The 12500-nt window shown below is 49.9% G+C and overlaps 1 protein-coding gene across 1 annotated transcript in view; it reads left to right on the top strand.

The window, feature by feature from the left end:
- The window catches only part of LOC311115595 (uncharacterized protein), a gene marked incomplete at both ends in the record, with an annotated part of 61528 nt that extends 51726 nt beyond the window's left edge, over window positions 1-9802 (top strand). Inside the window, 3 exons of the mRNA XM_084190756.1 lie at window positions 4747-4824; window positions 7533-7610; window positions 9704-9802. Coding sequence (XP_084046882.1) covers window positions 4747-4824; window positions 7533-7610; window positions 9704-9802 — 255 coding nt within the window. The remainder of the gene's footprint in view (window positions 1-4746; window positions 4825-7532; window positions 7611-9703) is intronic.
- Window positions 9803-12500: the final 2698 nt, after the last annotated feature.

Here is a 12500-nt window from a genome sequence, read left to right as displayed (position 1 = left end):
AACCTCCTCCCAACATGCCCCCCTCTAGTGACCAAAACACTGTATAGAGCCCTCTGTCATGGAAACCTCCTCCCAACATGCCCCCCTCTAGTGACCAAAACACTGTATAGAGCCCTCTGTCATGGAAACCTCCTCCCAACATGCCCCCCTCTAGTGACCAAAACACTGTATAGAGCCCTCTGTCATGGAAACCTCCTCCCAACATGCCCCCCTCTAGTGACCAAAACACTGTATAGAGCCCTCTGTCATGGAAACCTCCTCCCAACATGCCCCCCTCTAGTGACCAAAACACTGTATAGAGCCCTCTGTCATGGAAACCTCCTCCCAACATGCCCCCCTCTAGTGACCAAAACACTGTATAGAGCCCTCTGTCATGGAAACCTCCTCCCAACATGCCCCCCTCTAGTGACCAAAACACTGTATAGAGCCCTCTGTCATGGAAACCTCCTCCCAACATGCCCCCCTCTAGTGACCAAAACACTGTATAGAGCCCTCTGTCATGGAAACCTCCTCCCAACATGCCCCCCTCTAGTGACCAAAACACTGTATAGAGCCCTCTGTCATGGAAACCTCCCAACATGCCCCCCTCTAGTGACCAAAACACTGTATAGAGCCCTCTGTCATGGAAACCTCCTCCCAACATGCCCCCCTCTAGTGACCAAAACACTGTATAGAGCCCTCTGTCATGGAAACCTCCCAACATGCCCCCCTCTAGTGACCAAAACACTGTATAGAGCCCTCTGTCATGGAAACCTCCTACCAACATGCCCCCCTCTAGTGACCAAAACACTGTATAGAGCCCTCTGTCATGGAAACCTCCCAACATGCCCCCCTCTAGTGACCAAAACACTGTATAGAGCCCTCTGTCATGGAAACCTCCTCCCAACATGCCCCCCTCTAGTGACCAAAACACTGTATAGAGCCCTCTGTCATGGAAACCTCCCAACATGCCCCCCCTCTAGTGACCAAAACACTGTATAGAGCCCTCTGTCATGGAAACCTCCCAACATGCCCCCCTCTAGTGACCAAAACACTGTATAGAGCCCTCTGTCATGGAAACCTCCTCCCAACATGCCCCCCTCTAGTGACCAAAACACTGTATAGAGCCCTCTGTCATGGAAACCTCCTCCCAACATGCCCCCCTCTAGTGACCAAAACACTGTATAGAGCCCTCTGTCATGGAAACCTCCTACCAACATGCCCCCCTCTAGTGACCAAAACATTGTATAGAGCCCTCTGTCATGGAAACCTCCTCCCAACATGCCCCCCTCTAGTGACCAAAACACTGTATAGAGCCCTCTGTCATGGAAACCTCCCAACATGCCCCCCTCTAGTGACCAAAACACTGTATAGAGCCCTCTGTCATGGAAACCTCCCAACATGCCCCCCTCTAGTGACCAAAACACTGTATAGAGCCCTCTGTCATGGAAACCTCCTCCCAACATGCCCCCCTCTAGTGACCAAAACACTGTATAGAGCCCTCTGTCATGGAAACCTCCTCCCAACATGCCCCCCTCTAGTGACCAAAACACTGTATAGAGCCCTCTGTCATGGAAACCTCCTCCCAACATGCCCCCCTCTAGTGACCAAAACACTGTATAGAGCCCTCTGTCATGGAAACCTCCTCCCAACATGCCCCCCTCTAGTGACCAAAACACTGTATAGAGCCCTCTGTCATGGAAACCTCCCAACATGCCCCCCTCTAGTGACCAAAACACTGTATAGAGCCCTCTGTCATGGAAACCTCCTCCCAACATGCCCCCCTCTAGTGACCAAAACACTGTATAGAGCCCTCTGTCATGGAAACCTCCTCCCAACATGCCCCCCTCTAGTGACCAAAACACTGTATAGAGCCCTCTGTCATGGAAACCTCCTCCCAACATGCCCCCCTCTAGTGACCAAAACACTGTATAGAGCCCTCTGTCATGGAAACCTCCTCCCAACATGCCCCCCTCTAGTGACCAAAACACTGTATAGAGCCCTCTGTCATGGAAACCTCCCAACATGCCCCCCTCTAGTGACCAAAACACTGTATAGAGCCCTCTGTCATGGAAACCTCCTCCCAACATGCCCCCCTCTAGTGACCAAAACACTGTATAGAGCCCTCTGTCATGGAAACCTCCCAACATAACCCCCTCTAGTGACCAAAACACTGTATAGAGCCCTCTGTCATGGAAACCTCCCAACATGCCCCCCTCTAGTGACCAAAACACTGTATAGAGCCCTCTGTCATGGAAACCTCCTACCAACATGCCCCCCTCTAGTGACCAAAACACTGTATAGAGCCCTCTGTCATGGAAACCTCCCAACATGCCCCCCTCTAGTGACCAAAACACTGTATAGAGCCCTCTGTCATGGAAACCTCCTCCCAACATGCCCCCCTCTAGTGACCAAAACACTGTATAGAGCCCTCTGTCATGGAAACCTCCTACCAACATGCCCCCCTCTAGTGACCAAAACACTGTATAGAGCCCTCTGTCATGGAAACCTCCCAACATGCCCCCCTCTAGTGACCAAAACACTGTATAGAGCCCTCTGTCATGGAAACCTCCTCCCAACATGCCCCCCTCTAGTGACCAAAACACTGTATAGAGCCCTCTGTCATGGAAACCTCCCAACATGCCCCCCCTCTAGTGACCAAAACACTGTATAGAGCCCTCTGTCATGGAAACCTCCCAACATGCCCCCCTCTAGTGACCAAAACACTGTATAGAGCCCTCTGTCATGGAAACCTCCTCCCAACATGCCCCCCTCTAGTGACCAAAACACTGTATAGAGCCCTCTGTCATGGAAACCTCCTCCCAACATGCCCCCCTCTAGTGACCAAAACACTGTATAGAGCCCTCTGTCATGGAAACCTCCTACCAACATGCCCCCCTCTAGTGACCAAAACATTGTATAGAGCCCTCTGTCATGGAAACCTCCTCCCAACATGCCCCCCTCTAGTGACCAAAACACTGTATAGAGCCCTCTGTCATGGAAACCTCCCAACATGCCCCCCTCTAGTGACCAAAACACTGTATAGAGCCCTCTGTCATGGAAACCTCCCAACATGCCCCCCTCTAGTGACCAAAACACTGTATAGAGCCCTCTGTCATGGAAACCTCCCAACATGCCCCCCTCTAGTGACCAAAACACTGTATAGAGCCCTCTGTCATGGAAACCTCCTCCCAACATGCCCCCCTCTAGTGACCAAAACACTGTATAGAGCCCTCTGTCATGGAAACCTCCTCCCAACATGCCCCCCTCTAGTGACCAAAACACTGTATAGAGCCCTCTGTCATGGAAACCTCCTCCCAACATGCCCCCCTCTAGTGACCAAAACACTGTATAGAGCCCTCTGTCATGGAAACCTCCTCCCAACATGCCCCCCTCTAGTGACCAAAACACTGTATAGAGCCCTCTGTCATGGAAACCTCCCAACATGCCCCCCTCTAGTGACCAAAACACTGTATAGAGCCCTCTGTCATGGAAACCTCCTCCCAACATGCCCCCCTCTAGTGACCAAAACACTGTATAGAGCCCTCTGTCATGGAAACCTCCTACCAACATGCCCCCCTCTAGTGACCAAAACACTGTATAGAGCCCTCTGTCATGGAAACCTCCTCCCAACATGCCCCCCTCTAGTGACCAAAACACTGTATAGAGCCCTCTGTCATGGAAACCTCCCAACATGCCCCCCTCTAGTGACCAAAACACTGTATAGAGCCCTCTGTCATGGAAACCTCCTACCAACATGCCCCCCTCTAGTGACCAAAACACTGTATAGAGCCCTCTGTCATGGAAACCTCCCAACATGCCCCCCTCTAGTGACCAAAACACTGTGTAGAGCCCTCTGTCATGGAAACCTCCTCCCAACATGCCCCCCTCTAGTGACCAAAACACTGTATAGAGCCCTCTGTCATGGAAACCTCCCAACATGCCCCCCTCTAGTGACCAAAACACTGTATAGAGCCCTCTGTCATGGAAACCTCCTCCCAACATGCCCCCCTCTAGTGACCAAAACACTGTATAGAGCCCTCTGTCATGGAAACCTCCTCCCAACATGCCCCCCTCTAGTGACCAAAACACTGTATAGAGCCCTCTGTCATGGAAACCTCCCAACATGCCCCCCTCTAGTGACCAAAACACTGTATAGAGCCCTCTGTCATGGAAACCTCCCAACATGCCCCCCTCTAGTGACCAAAACACTGTATAGAGCCCTCTGTCATGGAAACCTCCCAACATGCCCCCCTCTAGTGACCAAAACACTGTATAGAGCCCTCTGTCATGGAAACCTCCCAACATGCCCCCCTCTAGTGACCAAAACACTGTATAGAGCCCTCTGTCATGGAAACCTCCCAACATGCCCCCCTCTAGTGACCAAAACACTGTATAGAGCCCTCTGTCATGGAAACCTCCTCCCAACATGCCCCCCTCTAGTGACCAAAACACTGTATAGAGCCCTCTGTCATGGAAACCTCCCAACATGCCCCCCTCTAGTGACCAAAACACTGTATAGAGCCCTCTGTCATGGAAACCTCCTCCCAACATGCCCCCCTCTAGTGACCAAAACACTGTATAGAGCCCTCTGTCATGGAAACCTCCCAACATGCCCCCCTCTAGTGACCAAAACAAGTGAAAGCTTCCCTCGACAGACAACATATACACAACACATTAAATGACACAGACCAAAATAGATCCTACAGTAGATGGCTTCACAGTATCGTTTCTTCCTGCTTTATACCATCTTTCATCTCTCTGTAGGTTCACAAGTTTCTGGATAAGAACTACGACCAGGTTGGACAGGAGGTTCTGGATCTGTTCAGCCACAGCAAGAACAAGGTAGGAGGGGTTAGGGGTTAGGGGTTAGGGAGTAGGGGTAAGAACTACGACCAGGTTGGACAGGAGGTTCTGGATCTGTTCAGCCACAGCAAGAACAAGGTAGGAGGGGTTAGGGGTTAGGGGTTAGGGGTTAGGGACTAGGGGTTAGAACTACGACCAGGTTGGACAGGAGGTTCTGGATCTGTTCAGCCACAGCAAGAACAAGGTAGGAGGGGTTAGGGGTTAGGGACTAGGGGTTAGGGGTTAGGGGTTAGGGACTAGGGGTTAGGGACTATGGGTTAAGGGTTAGGGACTAGGGGTTAGGGACTAGGGGTTAGGGACTATGGGTTAGTGGTTAGGGACTAGGGGTTAGGGGTTAGGGACTAGGGGTTAGGGACTAGGGGTTAGGGACTAGGGGTTAGGGACTAGGGGTTAGGGGTTAGGGACTAGGGGTTAGGGGTTAGGGACTAGGGGTTAGGGACTAGGGACTAGGGGTTAGGGACTAGGGGTTAGGAGTTAGGGACTAGGGGTTAGGGACTAGGGGTTAGGGGTTAGGGACTAGGGGTTAGGGGTTAGGGACTAGGGGTTAGGGACTAGGGGTTAGAACTACGACCAGGTTGGACAGGAGGTTCTAGGGGGGGTTTGGAGATGACATAGCCTAATACAGACAGAAGCGTGTATTTTCTACTAAATATATTTACAAATAAATGTATTGTCAAATATGTTATTTTCTCTGTTACGCTGTGCACTGAACTGACATGCAGGATTGTTGAAGACACTCGATGGTCAGATGAAGGGAATTAAATAGTCTATAATGAGCACCACAGCAGCCTCAACTCAGACAGAGGTGTGTAGCTGCTGGTAAAGACTCAGACAGAGGTGTGTAGCTGCAGGTAAAGACTCAGACAGAGGTGTGGAACCTACTGTAGCTGCTGGTAAAGACTCAGACAGAGGTGTGTAGCCTACTGTAGCTGCTGGTAAAGACTCAGACAGAGGTGTGTAGCCTACTGTAGCTGCTGGTAAAGACTCAGGAAGAGGTGTGTAGCCTACTGTAGCTGCTGGTAAAGACTCAGACAGAGGTGTGTAGCCTACTGTAGCTGCTGGTAAAGACTCAGACAGAGGTGTGTAGCCTACTGTAGCTGCTGGTAAAGACTCAGACAGAGGTGTGTAGCCTACTGTAGCTGCTGGTAAAGACTCAGACAGAGGTGTGTAGCCTACTGTAGCTGCTGGTAAAGACTCAGACAGAGGTGTGTAGCCTACTGTAGCTGCTGGTAAAGACTCAGACAGAGGTGTGTAGCCTACTGTAGCTGCTGGTAAAGACTCAGACAGAGGTGTGTAACCTACTGTAGCTGCTGGTAAAGACTCAGACAGAGGTGTGTAGCCTACTGTAGCTGCTGGTAAAGACTCAGACAGAGGTGTGTAACCTACTGTAGCTGCTGGTAAAGACTCAGACAGAGGTGTGTAGCCTACTGTAGCTGCTGGTAAAGACTCAGACAGAGGTGTGTAGCCTACTGTAGCTGCTGGTAAAGACTCAGACAGAGGTGTGTAGCCTACTGTAGCTGCTGGTAAAGACTCAGACAGAGGTGTGTAGCTGCTGGTAAAGACTCAGACAGAGGTGTGTAACCTCTGTAGCTGCTGGTAAAGACTCAGACAGAGGTGTGTAGCCTACTGTAGCTGCTGGTAAAGACTCAGACAGAGGTGTGTAACCTACTGTAGCTGCTGGTAAAGACTCAGACAGAGGTGTGTAGCCTACTGTAGCTGCTGGTAAAGACTCAGACAGAGGTGTGTAGCCTACTGTAGCTGCTGGTAAAGACTCAGACAGAGGTGTGTAGCCTACTGTAGCTGCTGGTAAAGACTCAGACAGAGGTGTGTAGCTGCTGGTAAAGACTCAGACAGAGGTGTGTAACCTACTGTTGCTGCTGGTAAAGACTCAGACAGAGGTGTGTAACCTACTGTTGCTGCTGGTAAAGACTCAGACAGAGGTGTGTAACCTACTGTAGCTGCTGGTAAAGACTCAGACAGAGGTGTGTAACCTACTGTAGCTGCTGGTAAAGACTCAGACAGCTGTGTGTAACCTACTGTAGCTGCTGGTAAAGACTCAGACAGAGGTGTTTAACCTACTGTAGCTGCTGGTAAAGACTCAGACAGAGGTGTGTAACCTACTGTAGCTGCTGGTAAAGACTCAGACAGCTGTGTGTAACCTACTGTAGCTGCTGGTAAAGACTCAGACAGAGGTGTTTAACCTACTGTAGCTGCTGGTAAATACTCAGACAGAGGTGTGTAACCTACTGTAGCTGCTGGTAAAGACTCAGACAGAGGTGTGTAACTTACTGTAGCTGCTGGTAAAGACTCAGACAGAGGTGTGTAGCTGCCGGTAAAGACTCAGACAGGTGTGAACCTACTGTAGCTGCTGGTAAAGACTCAGACAGAGGTTTGTAACCTACTGTAGCTGCTGGTAAAGACTCAGACAGAGGTGTGTAACCTACTGTAGCTGCTGGTAAAGACTCAGACAGAGGTGTGTAGCTGCTGGTAAAGACTCAGACAGAGGTGTGTAACCTACTGTAGCTGCTGGTAAAGACTCAGACAGAGGTGTGTAGCTGCTGGTAAAGACAGACAGAGGTGTGTAGCTGCTGGTAAAGACTCAGACAGAGGTGTGTAGCTGCTGGTAAAGACTCAGACAGAGGTGTGTAGCTGCTGGTAAAGACTCAGACAGAGTCATCTCTCTGTAGGTTCACAAGTTTCTGGATAAGTACTACGACCAGGTTGGACAGGAGGTTCTGGATCTGTTCAGCCACAGCAAGAACAAGGTAGGAGGGGTTAGGGACTAGGGGTTAGGGGTTAGGGACTAGGGGTTAGGGACTAGGGGTTAGAACTACGACCAGGTTGGACAGGAGGTTCTGGATCTGTTCAGCCACAGCAAGAACAAGGTAGGAGTGGTTAGGGGTTAGGGACTAGGGGTTAGGGACTAGGGGTTAGGGACTAGGGACTAGGGGGTAGAACTACAACCAGGTTGGACAGGAGGTTCTGGATCTGTTCAGCCACAGCAAGAACAAGGTAGGAGGGGTTAGGGGTTAGGGACTAGGGGTTAGGGGTTAGGGGTTAGGGACTAGGGGTTAGAACTACGACCAGGTTGGACAGGAGGTTCTAGGGGGGGTTTGGAGATGACCTAGCCTGATACAGACAGAAGCGTGTATTTTCTACTAAATATATTTACAAATAAATGTATTGTCAAATATGTTATTTTCTCTGTTACGCTGTGCACTGAACTGACATGCAGGATTGTTGAAGACACTCCGATGGTCAGATGAAGGGAATTAAATAGTCTATAATGAGCACCACAGCAGCCTCAACTCAGACAGAGGTGTGTAGCTGCTGGTAAAGACTCAGACAGAGGTGTGTAGCTGCTGGTAAAGACTCAGACAGAGGTGTGGAACCTACTGTAGCTGCTGGTAAAGACTCAGACAGAGGTGTGTAACCTACTGTAGCTGCTGGTAAAGACTCAGACAGAGGTGTGTAGCCTACTATAGCTGCTGGTAAAGACTCAGACAGAGGTGTGTAGCTGCTGGTAAAGACTCAGACAGAGGTGTGTAGCTGCTGGTAAAGACTCAGACAGAGGTGTGTAACCTACTGTAGCTGCTGGTAAAGACTCAGACAGAGGTGTGTAGCTGCTGGTAAAGACTCAGACAGAGGTGTGTAGCTGCTGGTAAAGACTCAGACAGAGGTGTGTAACCTACTGTAGCTGCTGGTAAAGACTCAGACAGAGGTGTGTAGCCTACTGTAGCTGCTGGTAAAGACTCAGACAGAGGTGTGTAGCCTACTGTAGCTGCTGGTAAAGACTCAGACAGAGGTGTGTAGCCTACTGTAGCTGCTGGTAAAGACTCAGACAGAGGTGTGTAGCTGCTGGTAAAGACTCAGACAGAGGTGTGTAACCTACTGTAGCTGCTGGTAAAGACTCAGACAGAGGTGTGTAGCCTACTGTAGCTGCTGGTAAAGACTCAGACAGAGGTGTGTAGCTGCTGGTAAAGACTCAGACAGAGGTGTGTAACCTACTGTTGCTGCTGGTAAAGACTCAGACAGAGGTGTGTAACCTACTGTTGCTGCTGGTAAAGACTCAGACAGAGGTGTGTAACCTACTGTAGCTGCTGGTAAAGACTCAGACAGAGGTGTGTAACCTACTGTAGCTGCTGGTAAAGACTCAGACAGCTGTGTGTAACCTACTGTAGCTGCTGGTAAAGACTCAGACAGAGGTGTTTAACCTACTGTAGCTGCTGGTAAAGACTCAGACAGAGGTGTGTAACCTACTGTAGCTGCTGGTAAAGACTCAGACAGCTGTGTGTAACCTACTGTAGCTGCTGGTAAAGACTCAGACAGAGGTGTTTAACCTACTGTAGCTGCTGGTAAATACTCAGACAGAGGTGTGTAACCTACTGTAGCTGCTGGTAAAGACTCAGACAGAGGTGTGTAACTTACTGTAGCTGCTGGTAAAGACTCAGACAGAGGTGTGTAGCTGCCGGTAAAGACTCAGACAGGTGTGAACCTACTGTAGCTGCTGGTAAAGACTCAGACAGAGGTTTGTAACCTACTGTAGCTGCTGGTAAAGACTCAGACAGAGGTGTGTAACCTACTGTAGCTGCTGGTAAAGACTCAGACAGAGGTGTGTAGCTGCTGGTAAAGACTCAGACAGAGGTGTGTAACCTACTGTAGCTGCTGGTAAAGACTCAGACAGAGGTGTGTAGCTGCTGGTAAAGACAGACAGAGGTGTGTAGCTGCTGGTAAAGACTCAGACAGAGGTGTGTAGCTGCTGGTAAAGACTCAGACAGAGGTGTGTAGCTGCTGGTAAAGACTCAGACAGAGGTGTGTAGCTGCTGGTAAAGACTCAGACAGAGTCATCTCTCTGTAGGTTCACAAGTTTCTGGATAAGTACTACGACCAGGTTGGACAGGAGGTTCTGGATCTGTTCAGCCACAGCAAGAACAAGGTAGGAGGGGTTAGGGACTAGGGGTTAGGGGTTAGGGACTAGGGGTTAGAACTACGACCAGGTTGGACAGGAGGTTCTGGATCTGTTCAGCCACAGCAAGAACAAGGTAGGAGTGGTTAGGGGTTAGGGACTAGGGGTTAGGGACTAGGGACTAGGGGGTAGAACTACAACCAGGTTGGACAGGAGGTTCTGGATCTGTTCAGCCACAGCAAGAACAAGGTAGGAGGGGTTAGGGGTTAGGGACTAGGGGTTAGGGGTTAGGGGTTAGGGACTAGGGGTTAGAACTACGACCAGGTTGGACAGGAGGTTCTAGGGGGGGTTTGGAGATGACCTAGCCTGATACAGACAGAAGCGTGTATTTTCTACTAAATATATTTACAAATAAATGTATTGTCAAATATGTTATTTTCTCTGTTACGCTGTGCACTGAACTGACATGCAGGATTGTTGAAGACACTCCGATGGTCAGATGAAGGGAATTAAATAGTCTATAATGAGCACCACAGCAGCCTCAACTCAGACAGAGGTGTGTAGCTGCTGGTAAAGACTCAGACAGAGGTGTGTAGCTGCTGGTAAAGACTCAGACAGAGGTGTGTAACCTACTGTAGCTGCTGGTAAAGACTCAGACAGAGGTGTGTAACCTACTGTAGCTGCTGGTAAAGACTCAGACAGAGGTGTGTAGCCTACTGTAGCTGCTGGTAAAGACTCAGACAGAGGTGTGTAGCTGCTGGTAAAGACTCAGACAGAGGTGTGTAGCTGCTGGTAAAGACTCAGACAGAGGTGTGTAACCTACTGTAGCTGCTGGTAAAGACTCAGACAGAGGTGTGTAGCTGCTGGTAAAGACTCAGACAGAGGTGTGTAGCTGCTGGTAAAGACTCAGACAGAGGTGTGTAACCTACTGTAGCTGCTGGTAAAGACTCAGACAGAGGTGTGTAGCCTACTGTAGCTGCTGGTAAAGACTCAGACAGAGGTGTGTAGCCTACTGTAGCTGCTGGTAAAGACTCAGACAGAGGTGTGTAGCCTACTGTAGCTGCTGGTAAAGACTCAGACAGAGGTGTGTAGCCTACTGTAGCTGCTGGTAAAGACTCAGACAGAGGTGTGTAGCCTACTGTAGCTGCTGGTAAAGACTCAGACAGAGGTGTGTAACCCACTGTAGCTGCTGGTAAAGACTCAGACAGAGGTGTGTAGCCTACTGTAGCTGCTGGTAAAGACTCAGACAGAGGTGTGTAGCTGCTGGTAAAGACTCAGACAGAGGTGTGTAACCTACTGTAGCTGCTGGTAAAGACTCAGACAGAGGTGTGTAACATACTGTAGCTGCTGGTAAAGACTCAGACAAAGGTGTGTAGCCTACTGTAGCTGCTGGTAAAGACTCAGACAGAGGTGTGTAGCTGCTGGTAAAGACTCAGACAGAGGTGTGTAACTTACTGTAGCTGCTGGTAAAGACTCAGACAGAGGTGTGTAACCTACTGTAGCTGCTGGTAAAGACTCAGACAGAGGTGTGTAACCTGCTGTAGCTGCTGGTAAAGACTCAGACAGCTGTGTGTAACCTACTGTAGCTGCTGGTAAAGACTCAGACAGAGGTGTGTAACCTACTGTAGCTGCTGGTAAAGACTCAGACAGAGGTGTGTAGCTGCTGGTAAAGACTCAGACAGAGGTGTGTAACCTACTGTAGCTGCTGGTAAAGACTCAGACAGAGGTGTGTAGCCTACTGTAGCTGCTGGTAAAGACTCAGACAGAGGTGTGTAGCCTACTGTAGCTGCTGGTAAAGACTCAGACAGAGGTGTGTAGCCTACTGTAGCTGCTGGTAAAGACTCAGACAGAGGTGTGTAGCCTACTGTAGCTGCTGGTAAAGACTCAGACAGAGGTGTGTAGCCTACTGTAGCTGCTGGTAAAGACTCAGACAGAGGTGTTTAACCCACTGTAGCTGCTGGTAAAGACTCAGACAGAGGTGTGTAGCCTACTGTAGCTGCTGGTAAAGACTCAGACAGAGGTGTGTAGCTGCTGGTAAAGACTCAGACAGAGGTGTGTAACCTACTGTAGCTGCTGGTAAAGACTCAGACAGAGGTGTGTAACATACTGTAGCTGCTGGTAAAGACTCAGACAAAGGTGTGTAGCCTACTGTAGCTGCTGGTAAAGACTCAGACAGAGGTGTGTAGCTGCTGGTAAAGACTCAGACAGAGGTGTGTAACTTACTGTAGCTGCTGGTAAAGACTCAGACAGAGGTGTGTAACCTACTGTAGCTGCTGGTAAAGACTCAGACAGAGGTGTGTAACCTGCTGTAGCTGCTGGTAAAGACTCAGACAGCTGTGTGTAACCTACTGTAGCTGCTGGTAAAGACTCAGACAGAGGTGTGTAACCTACTGTAGCTGCTGGTAAAGACTCAGACAGAGGTGTGTAGCTGCTGGTAAAGACTCAGACAGAGGTGTGTAACCTACTGTAGCTGCTGGTAAAGACTCAGACAGAGGTGTGTAGCTGCTGGTAAAGACAGACAGAGGTGTGTAGCTGCTGGTAAAGACTCAGACAGAGGTGTGTAACCTACTGTAGCTGCTGGTAAAGACTCAGACAGAGGTGTGTAAACTACTGTAGCTGCTGGTAAAGACTCAGACAGAGGTGTGTAACCTACTGTAGCTGCTGGTAAAGACTCAGACAGAGGTGTGTAGCTGCTGGTAAAGACAGACAGAGGTGTGTAGCTGCTGGTAAAGACTCAGACAGAGGTGGA

Source organism: Coregonus lavaretus (genome assembly GCF_964263955.1).
Source record: "Coregonus lavaretus genome assembly, contig: HAP1_SCAFFOLD_145, whole genome shotgun sequence".
Taxonomy (NCBI): Eukaryota; Metazoa; Chordata; class Actinopteri; order Salmoniformes; family Salmonidae; genus Coregonus; species Coregonus lavaretus.
This window is presented reverse-complemented; position numbering and strand designations above follow the sequence as displayed.